The sequence below is a fragment of the Phlebotomus papatasi genome, unplaced genomic scaffold (assembly GCF_024763615.1).
Source record: "Phlebotomus papatasi isolate M1 unplaced genomic scaffold, Ppap_2.1 HiC_scaffold_241, whole genome shotgun sequence".
Taxonomy (NCBI): Eukaryota; Metazoa; Arthropoda; class Insecta; order Diptera; family Psychodidae; genus Phlebotomus; species Phlebotomus papatasi.
In genome coordinates, this window is record NW_026604476.1 from 21,621 (window position 1) to 32,076 (window position 10,456).

Here is a 10,456-nt window from a genome sequence, read left to right on the forward strand (position 1 = left end):
TTGAACCGGAGGAGGGGTCAAACATGAAATTTGAAACGCCATATCTCTAGTTCTATTTGACCGAATTTTACGTGTGAGGGCGCACATGTAAGCTCTCACAAAGCGTTACCATTTTCTAATACAACTACTTCGTAAGAATCTCACCTACAATAAGCAGATCTATCTCATATTATCTGTTAATTTTCTGATCGAACTCCAATTCTCCACATTTACGCAGCTGAAAATTCAAAAAACTTGTAACTCTGTTGTGGGATTTACCTAATGATCAATGAAAAGATGTTTATGAATATGAGTTAATCTGGCTTTTTCCTGTGCTTTCGGCAGGTCAGGAATTACCTATAAATGATCAGGAGAAAGTATGTAATGTTAGGTGTGAAATCCCTTGAGAATGTGGAGGTCTTTGTTACCTATAAGATGAGAAAATATATCAGTAAAAGAACTTGAAGTATCTTGGTCGAAAGGCGATTTATTGTCGAAATTTACACTTTGCCAGAAGGGCCACAATTCACTATTTAAATTTTACTAAAAAATTACTTCTGATGACTATAGATTATAAAGAAAATTATCGGATTTTTCTGCTGCGATGTGGCGTGCCCAGAAGAAGATTAAGAAAAGAGAGAGAAAAAAGTGAGGGCGCGAGATTGGCGCGAGGAAGATTGTCTTCGATGAGTAGGACGAGATCGCCAATGTTTATGTTTGGCTGAGATGTTTGCCATTTTCCTCTTTGCTGCATGTTTTGAAGTATTTCCTTACTCCATCGCTGCCAGAAATGTTGTTTCATTTGATCAATGCGTCTCCAAACGTTCAGGCGATTTTTGGGCACCTCCGAGACGTCATGAGCTGGGACAGCATTTGGCGAAACTCCGTGTAGAAAATGCCATGGTGTAAGAACTTCCATGTCCGATGGGTCATTGGATAGAGGTGTGAGGGGACGAGAATTGAGACACATCTCAATCTCTGCCAGGACGGTGAGGAAGACTTCCTGAGTAAGTTTTTCGTTCCCAACGACACGGTAGAAATGTTTTTTGAATGCCTTCACGGCCGCCTCCCAAAGGCCACCGAAATGTGGGCTTCTTGGGGGGATGAAGTGGAAGGTTATGTTCTCATCAGTGGCGTGTTTGATGATAGCTTCTTGGTTTGTTCTTTCAGCCAAGAACTCCTAAATCTCGCGCAACTGAGACGCCGCTCCGACGAAGTTAGTGGCGTTGTCTGAGAACACGTCAGTTGGTTTGCCTCTCCGGGCGACAAATTGTAGAGGGATATCGGGAAGAGCACAATGAAACAAGTGTGGTTGCGTAATTCATCAAATATCAACTGGCGCCCTCTTTATTACATTTAACTATCTTACATCTCCCTTTTATAATTATTTTTAAGTAGTTCAAATAATAATTTTAATTTAAAGTTCAAAAGAATCAATTAGATATTTCCAAAAAGTTATACTTTAAACTTCATTGTTTAATTCACAAATTTAGCCTGTCTGGTGGCTTCACCACCCTTCCTGATCTGGTAGTGATAACTGGAGCTCTTGCAGGACTTTGAATCCCAGCGGAAGAAGACGATTCAGCAAGTTGCACGGGTGTGTCATCAACTGGTTTAGGTAAAGGATCAGACGGTGTCACATCTACTATCACTCTGTCAGAAGATGTTTCAGTTGGCTCATGAACAGGAGATTGCGTCTCTGAAGCTAAAAGAGACTCTTCCAATTTTGACCTTTGAAGAAAATGCCGATTTCTCCATATAATCCTTCCATCATCCATAGCAACGATATAAGAGCGCCCTGATTTCTGTTGCTTAATAGTTCCGGTACTCCAAGACTTGTCTCTCTCTTGCACCCGAACTCTCTCACCTTCTGGTAGTTCTTCGAAATCCTTGGCTCCGATGTCTCCATACTTCTTTTGCTGCTCACGTTTCTCTTGCAACTTCTTAGAATTATCTTCAACAACTTTCGGCATCAATAAGTTTCGGTTCACGCACAAGGGATTCCTCGTTTTTCGGCTAAAAAGCCTTTCAGCTGGTGATTTTAAACCATCTCCTGGAGTGTTTCGAGAAAGCAGAAGAGCCAATTTAACGTCCTGACCATCCTCTCGGCATTTTTTGAGCAACTTCTTCGCCGTCTGGACGTATCGTTCAGCTAGCCCATTGGAGCGTGCAAAGTAGGGGCTGGATTGGACATGATCAAACTTCCATTCCTTAGCAAACTTCTTAAACTCTTTGGAAGCAAACTGAGGACCTCCATCGCTGTGTACCTCCTGTGGAATGCCGTGATCAGCGAATTTATCTTTCAAAAATTTGATCACTGCACTACTACCAGTCTTTTTGAGACACTTGAAATCAAAATATCCACTGTAAGAATCGACCATGAGTATGTACTCCTGTTTTTTGAATGTAAATAAATCCGTGGCTATGATTTCGAATGGATACTCAGGTATCCTTTTCATCATCAATGTCTCTTTCTGGTTTGTTCGCTGATTTCTCTCGCAAATAAGGCACTTTCCAATCATATCTGTAATCTCAGAGTTCATTCCTGGCCAGTAAAGGAAATCTCGGGCTCGTCGCAGTGATGCTTGAACTCCAATGTGACCGGCATGTATATTTTTCAATGCTCCCTTTCGCTCAGTTTCCGGAACCACAACTTTGTCGCCCTTGAGGATTAATCCTTCCGTAAACGACAATTCTTCTCTGAATGTAAAATAGTTTCTGATTGATTTGGGAACTTCATCACTGGTTTCTGGCCACCCTTTCATAATGAATTTTATCAGCTTATTCAAAACAGGATCTTCTTGAGTTGACATCTTATATCTGTCCAAACAATCATCTGTCAAACACGTAACTGCGTTGATCTCGATTTCTTCATCCTCTTCGTCATTGTCAATTGGCTCCGGAAAACAATCACGACTTAGTGCGTCAGCTATTGGGATGAGTGTCCCTTTAACGTATTTGACTGTTATATCATAAGCCTTAACCTCATGCAATATTTTCCTCAATCGAGGGGGAGCTTTTGTTAGCGATTTGGAAAATATTGTCTCCAGAGGTTTATGATCGGACTCCACACAGACACTTTGACCCCAAATGTAGTCGTGAAATTTTTGACAAGCAAAACGAATTGCTCCGGCCTCTTTCTCTATCTGGGGCCAATTTTTCTCCGAACTGGTCAATGACTTTGTGGCATAGGCGATTGGCTTTCCCCCTTGCATAAGAACAGCTCCAAAAGCGTTTGAAGAGCTATCTACTGACATGACGATTGGCTTCTTAACGTCGTAAAAAGCTAACACAAGAGGATTCTTCAAAAACATCTTAAGTTTTTCAAAAGCTCGCTGCTGATACTCTGTCCATACCCAGGAAGAGTCTTTCTTCAACAGCTGTCTCAAAGGTTCTGTTCGATCAGAAAGATTGGGAATAAATTTTCCTACATAATTAATCATTCCCAGGAATCTTTGGAGAGATTTTTTATCTGTGGGGACCTGCAATTGATCTATGGCTTGCAACTTACTCTCATCCGGACGAAGCCCATCCGCAGAAATTCTGTGACCCAGGAAAATCACAGAAGATTGATTGAACACGCATTTTTCTCGATTAAGTTTCAATCCATTTTCACTGAGAATCTGAATAACTTTTTCAGTGAGTTTCTTGAGAGAAGTTTCTGTTTCTGCGTGAATTAAAATGTCGTCCATAGACACTTCAACACCTTCCAGATCGCCTAGTAAGTCCATCATAACCCTTTGGAACAACTCCGGAGCCGAAACAAGTCCAAAAGGTAACCTTCGATATGAGAATCGTCCCCAGGGAGTTGCAAATGTACAAAGGCGGGATGTCTTTTTCGATAGTGGTATCTGCCAGAAACCTTTTTTACAATCCAAGATTGTAAAATGACGACTTCCGGAAACGTTAGCAGCTACCTGGTCAATCCCTGTAAGTGGATAGTGCCTCCGTTTAATGTTTGAATTGACATCAGTCAAATCAGCACAAATCCTCAACTTGCCTTTTCTTTTTACCACAACCATGGGAGATACGGCATCTGTGGCTTCTGTACATGGCTCTACAACTCCCATTTCAACCATCTGATCAATTTCTTTTTTGACGTCTTCTTTCAATCTGTACGGCACATTCCGTGCTGGATGGATCACAAAGGTAGGATTCTCGATCAGCTCTGCATCATATTCAAAATTCTTCAATTGACCAAGGCCGGAAAACACTTTCTCATCAACTGCCACTTCGTTAATTTTGGCTATCAATCCTGCCTTCACAGCTGATTTTCCGTCGATGATACAATTTCTGTCACCACCAATTACTTGAAACCACAATGGGATGACTTTCTTTCGAATTTTGCACTGAAGCTGGACACGACCTTGAACTTTAATGTGTCCCCCATTAAATGCGACCAAGCGCTTAACCCTGGATGGAAGAATCTCATAGTCTTGCAGCTTCTGGAGCGTCGATTTCGTAATAACGTTACACTGAGCTCCAGTGTCGATTTTAACCACAATTTTCTTCTTCTCCACGGTCATTTGAGCTTCCCAGGAGTCTCCTTTTCCGCAATTAACGGAGAATACTCGCAGTTCATCAACACAGGTGTCACTAACACTTTCACTGTCAGAATCCGTATCTACTTGTTTCACTTTTTTCTGAGTTTTCCTCAATTTGCACTTTGAAACGAAATGCCCCTTAATGCCACATTTATTGCATTTCTTATCACTTGCCGGGCACTTTTTTGGGGCATGTTTATACCCGCATCGATCACACTCAAAGTCTTTCTGAACTTTTTCAGAGGAACTGGAGGAACTTGTCTCCCTTTTCGAGGACTTCACTTTTTTCACAACATGAACATCGCTCTTCCCGGATGCCCCAAGTGTCATAAATTGCGACTGCTCCTCAGCCTGTTCGCAACTTTTGCAAATTGCAATGGCTTCATTGAGCGTCAATGTCCGCTTTCTCAAAACCTCCTCTCGAATGTGACTTGATTTCAGTCCATGAATTACTTTGTCCCTGATCAATCTTTCCTTGGCATTCGCCGGGAAGGAACACTTATTTGCCTGCACCCTAACACGAGTAACAAACTCATCTAGGGTCTCCTCCTCCTCCTGTGCCAAGTTGTGGAATCGGAAAGACTCGTAAACTTCATTCACGCTGGGTGCAAAATAATCCCTAAATCTTTGCTTCACCAAAGTGAGGTTAGACTTCTCTGCGTCAGTCAGCCCGAAATTTTCGAAGATATCCTTCACTGAGCTGCCAAGGGCACTCATCAGGACAGCCACCTGAATCTTGCCATTCTGCTTATCAAGCTCAACAGCGATTGCATACCAATTGAATGCATCCTCCCAGGCTTCCCATGCTGCTTTATTATTTGCACCCAATTCGATCGGAGGAGGGGCTTTGACCAGGACTCTTTTATCAGTATCTGATTGCGCGTTTCCCATTCTGTCTTGTGCTGGTGGATCAGGCATTGTTCACTACTTCTGACACCATGTAGAGGGATATCGGGAAGAGCACAATGAAACACGTGTGGTTGCGTAATTCATCAAATATCAACTGGCGCCCTCTTTATTACATTTAACTATCTTACACAAATCTTTTAAAAGCTGCCAGGTATGCCTCCGTCGATAGTTCAGACACCAGTTCCAGATGTATGGCTCTTGAAATAAAGCAAATAAAAACAGAAACATACATTTTTACCGAGCGTCCTCCTCGAATCGGCAGCCGGATGTGGAATGGCCCACAATAGTCTACACCAACTCTCTGGAATGGTCGACCGTCCAAAACTCTGGCTGGAGGTAAGTTGCCCATGAGCTGGTGGGCAGCTTTTGGATTGTTCCGGAAGCAGTTGAGACGCCTTTTGATTGCTGCTTTGGTCTCGCCCCGCAAAGGCCAAAATTTTTGTCTCATCGTAGCAAGAATCATCTGTGGTCCTCCGTGGCATGTGTACGTGTGTATCTTGTCAGCTATGAGCCGGGAAACATGATGCTTGGCCGGGAAGAGCATAGGATGTTTCTGCTCCATGTCCAGATTTGATGCTTGGAGTCTTCTCCCTACTCTCATTAGATTTGAATCGTCAAGAAAGGGAGTGAGACACTTGAGACGGGAATTCTTCGGGATCTGCTCTCCTCTCTGGAGAGCCCTGAACTCGTCTGGGAAGTAGTCTTGCTGGATGTGTCGAATCATGTGACTTTCTGTGTCCATAACCTCTCTCACAGACAAAAGGGAAAAGTCCAAAGGTGTTTTGTTTACTTTGGCTTTGAGGTTATGTAGATATCTTCTCCAAATCGCGATGTGTCTGAGCATCTGGTTGTAGCTAGAGAATCGCTGAAGAATTACCCAAAAATCCTGGTCAGTGGCAACAGTCTCGGAGTTTCTAGACGATGTAGAGTGTTGCCCGAGGCTGACAGCACACGTTGCTCGCTGCTCCAGCAGCTTGTCTGTTGGATCAATGGAGGTTTCCAGATTTTTGTCCTGAAGCTGTTCAAGTACCTCTGGATGTGGGCCTTTCCACCACAGCGAGTTTTCTGCGAGATCTTTGGGAGTTGTACCACGAGATGCAACGTCAGCAGGGTTATGTTGTGATGGAATGTGATGCCAGAATTTCCTCGGAAGTTTCTTCTGGATTTCTGCAACGCGATTGGCCACGAAAGTCTGCCATCTCTGTGGTTCCTTTGCCAGCCAGTGCAAAACAATTGTTGAATCTGTGTAGGCACTGACTGAATCTATCTTGATGGTGAGAGACTTCTCAACTGTCGTGAGCACTTGCATTCCCAGAATTGCTCCAAGAAGTTCTAATCGCGGAAGTGTTTGTGTTTTGCGTGGTGCGACTTTGGATTTTGCGAACAGTAGATTGCAGTCTGTGTTTCCGTCCTTGTCAATTGTCTTGATATATATGCATGCAGCATATGCTTTTTGAGAGGCATCGCAAAAGACAAGAAGGTGGTGCTCCACTGGAGACTGCAGCACTGTCATTCTTCTCGGTACTTTGATGAGATTGACATCATTGAGTGATTGTTGATAATCATACCAGGTATTGGAAATCTCGGTGTCGTCTGTCAGATCGTCATCCCAATCCGCTTCTTTAATCCAGATGGTGCGTACCAGGATTTTTGCTCTGATTACGACTGGAGTGACAAACCCTAGTGGATCAAATGTTTTTGATGATTCTGACAAAATGCTGCGCTTGGTCACTTTGTCAGTGTGAAATGATGATCTGTATGTGAATAAATCTGGTGATGTGTTCCATACCATGCCCAGAGCTGTGGTCGTATTTTCATCTGCTCCCAAGTTGTCATGAAGATTCATTTCACAATCCTCTTGAGGAATGTCGGTGAGAGCTGCAGCATTACTCGACATCCATTTTGTCAAGTGGAATCCACCCCTTGCCATAAGGTCTCTCATTTGTTGTTGAAGCTCTTGTGCTGCTGTGATAGTAGATTCTCCTGACAAAAAATCATCTACATAGAAATCCCTCAGAGCAGCCTGTTTGGCAAGTGGGAAAGAATCTCCTTCGTCATGGGCAAGTTGCTGGATGCAACTGGTGCTCAAAAAACTTGCAGATGAAGTACCATACGTAACAGTCGACAACAAATAGGTTTGGATTGGACTCTGTGGTGAATCCCGATGAAGTATCCTCAGAAGATTTTGGTCGTCTTCTGCCACACGCACTTGGCGGAACATTTTGCGAATATCAGCCTTGATGGCCACAGAGTGTTGCCTGAATCTGAGGAGAATGTGGAGGATGTTGTCCTGGATTTGTGGTCCAACCATCAAGACATCGTTGAGAGACAAGCCAGTCGCAGTTTTGGCAGAAGCGTCAAATACTACACGAACCGGAGTAGTTGATGAAGAAAGTTTTACCACCGGATGATGCGGCAAATAAACTTCCGGCTTATCTGACTTGTAGTCTTGTGGTAATTTCCTCATGTGTCCAAGCTCCTCATATTGTCTCAGAAAATCCAGACATTGCTCACGAATGTTTGCATCCTTCAGGAGACGTCTTTCCATGCAAAGAAATCTCCTCATAGCCATATCCCGAGACTCTCCGAGTTGATTGAGGTTTTCCCTGGTGGGAAGCCTGACGATGTATCGTCCTGTCTGATCTCTAGTGACATGTTTGGTGAAGTGATCTTCACATGCCACTTCTTCCTCTTTGAGAGGTGTGTCCATGCCCCCTGGCTCCTCGAGCTTCCAGAATTTTTCCACCAACTCTGTCAATGTATCTGAAGATAGTTGTGTCACACAGAGACAACTGGACTCAGGAATCCCAGTGTGAGTCTTACAGTGCCCAGCTACCACATATCCAAAGGCTGTTTCAAAGAGTGTGGGATTGCCCACAATTTTGCCTGGACGGATTGCCTTGACGAAAATATCGACACCAAGAAGCATGTCAATCTTTTGAGATTTTGAGAATTCTGGGTCTGCAAGAAGAATATTTTCTGGAATGTTCAATTGACCAGTAAGAGACATGATTGGTTGATTGTCTGTGATCTTGTCCATCACGAGAAATTCATTCCTTGTAGCGAATGTGTGGTCTGTGGAATTGATAGTAGCCAGAATCGCTTGAGTGATCTCTGTGGTCTGGACACCAATTCCCGCGATGGTTTTATCTGATTTGATGTAAGTGGGTATTCCTGATTTCTCGACCAGCCTCCTTGTGATGAAATTTGGCTGGCTGCAAGAGTCCAGGAGTGCTCTACATTTGTGCCTCTTGCCCTGATTGTCGATAAGATAGAGACTGACAGTTGGGAGCACGGAGTGATGTGTCACTGCTGGGTGACTGAAGAGTGATGTTGAGACTGCTGCGGACTGAGCTACAGCTGATGTCTGTGGTGGATTTACTCCAGTGCCAGGAGCTGATGGTGCTTCCGTAGCTGATGCTGGAGAACCTGCTGGTGCAGAGGGAGTGGGAGATGCTGAGCTTCCACTGTGATCCGTAGCTGCAGTGTTTGGCACAAATGCTTCATGGAGAAGTGTATTGTGGCGCAAATTGCATCGCCTGCAGCTTGATGATGTACATGTTTCGACCGAATGAGTACCCCTGATGCAGTTGGTACAAATGTTGGCCTTCCGCAAAATCTCCAGCTTCTGAGCTGGTGTGGAGTTCACGAATTTTGTGCATTGGAACAATTTATGTGCCTCCTGTGAGCACACTGCGCATTTCTTGACTTCTGTGACGGCCAAGCTGGACTTCTTCCCTGTATTCTTTGTGGATTTGTCGATGGTCTTTCCTGAGGGCTTATCATTCGCTTTTCGAGTGCTTTGGTCACTTTCTTGATTTTCCACCATTTCCAGCGAATCATATCTCTTTTCCAGGAAGTCGAAAAACCTTTTCAATGTAGGTATTTCTGATGCAGAAATCTCTTGTGACCAGAGTGTTCTCGACTCCTTGTCCATTTTCCCCACGAGGATATGTACTAGCCAAATGTCCCTCTGTTCGCAACCAAGTACATCGAGAGCATTGATGACTTCTTGAGAAGTGCTAAGCATTCATCTGAGAGATTTGGCACTGGCCTCTCCAGCAATAGCTGGTTGGTTGAAAAATGTCGGAATGTGAGATGTGACTATGTTCTGCTTTTTCTCAAAGCGATCTTTGATAATGTCCCAGGCTATCTTGTAATTCTGTTCCGTGATACTGAGATGGCTGACTAGAGACTTCGCCTCTCCGATCAGATAACCCATCAAATACTTGCATTTCTCAACTTCAGGCAAATTTTGGTTGTTGTGAATAGAACTTGAGAACATATCACGGAAAGATGTCCATTCATTGTACTTTCCACTGAATTTAGGAATATCGATAGGAGGAAGTTTCACTTGCTGAATGCTCGGTTTGAAGTTATCGAGTGCCTCTACCATCTTCTGTGTGAGTTTGAATTGTTCTTGGCAGAGTTGGCTCTGTTCTTGTGTTGATTGAGCCGTGTATGTATCATTTGAAGCGGATTTATCAGTCCTGAGGACGACTCGATAAATATGTTTAATCTTCGTCTGTACAATTACCACTCTGTCGTCGAAGTCGGCTTGTTCAAGGCTTTCTTTCTCGAAATCTTCATCAGTTTCTACCTCTGGATGATGGTAGATGTTGCGCTGAACTTCATCAAACTTCTTCTGACACTCTTTGAGCAATTCCTCATAGGATGGTAGGTTGTCCAAACTGAAGACTGTGTCAGGATTGTGTAACGTTCTATCCAGTCTAGTCAAGGATGCCTTAACAGACCCTCTGATGCGATGCAGAGTGCTGAGAGGGAGCGCCATTCTGTCACTTGAATCTCTACAGATGGATTTGTGGGTGGTAGTGGCAGAGCTGAATGTAGACTGCTGAGGCCTGGAGTTCAAAGGGCGTAGATGGACCAGTTAAATGTGGGATTTACCTAATGATCAATGAAGAGATGTTTATGAATATGAGTTAATCTGGCTTTTTCCTGTGCTTTGGGCAGGTCAGGAATTACCTATAAATGATCAGGAGAAAGTATGTAATGTTAGGTGT

General features: G+C 43.6%; 3 protein-coding genes across 3 annotated transcripts; all 3 read right to left on the reverse strand.

Moving 5' to 3' along the window:
* Positions 1 to 1,460: 1,460 nt before the first annotated feature.
* Positions 1,461 to 5,441, reverse strand: LOC129808960 (uncharacterized protein K02A2.6-like). The gene has a single exon (XM_055858868.1). It carries the CDS (start codon positions 5,439 to 5,441, stop codon positions 1,461 to 1,463), a length of 3,981 nt encoding a protein of 1,326 aa, XP_055714843.1.
* A 161-nt stretch (positions 5,442 to 5,602) lies between these two features.
* Positions 5,603 to 9,462, reverse strand: LOC129808961 (uncharacterized). The gene is made up of 2 exons (XM_055858869.1): positions 5,671 to 9,462; positions 5,603 to 5,629 (listed from the first exon to the last, which is right to left on the reverse strand). Exons 1-2 carry the CDS (start codon positions 9,460 to 9,462, stop codon positions 5,603 to 5,605), a joined length of 3,819 nt encoding a protein of 1,272 aa, XP_055714844.1.
* LOC129808962 (uncharacterized) lies at positions 9,463 to 10,224 on the reverse strand. Its single transcript, XM_055858870.1, has one exon. The coding sequence runs from the start codon at positions 10,222 to 10,224 to the stop codon at positions 9,463 to 9,465; it is 762 nt and encodes a 253-aa protein (XP_055714845.1).
* Positions 10,225 to 10,456: the final 232 nt, after the last annotated feature.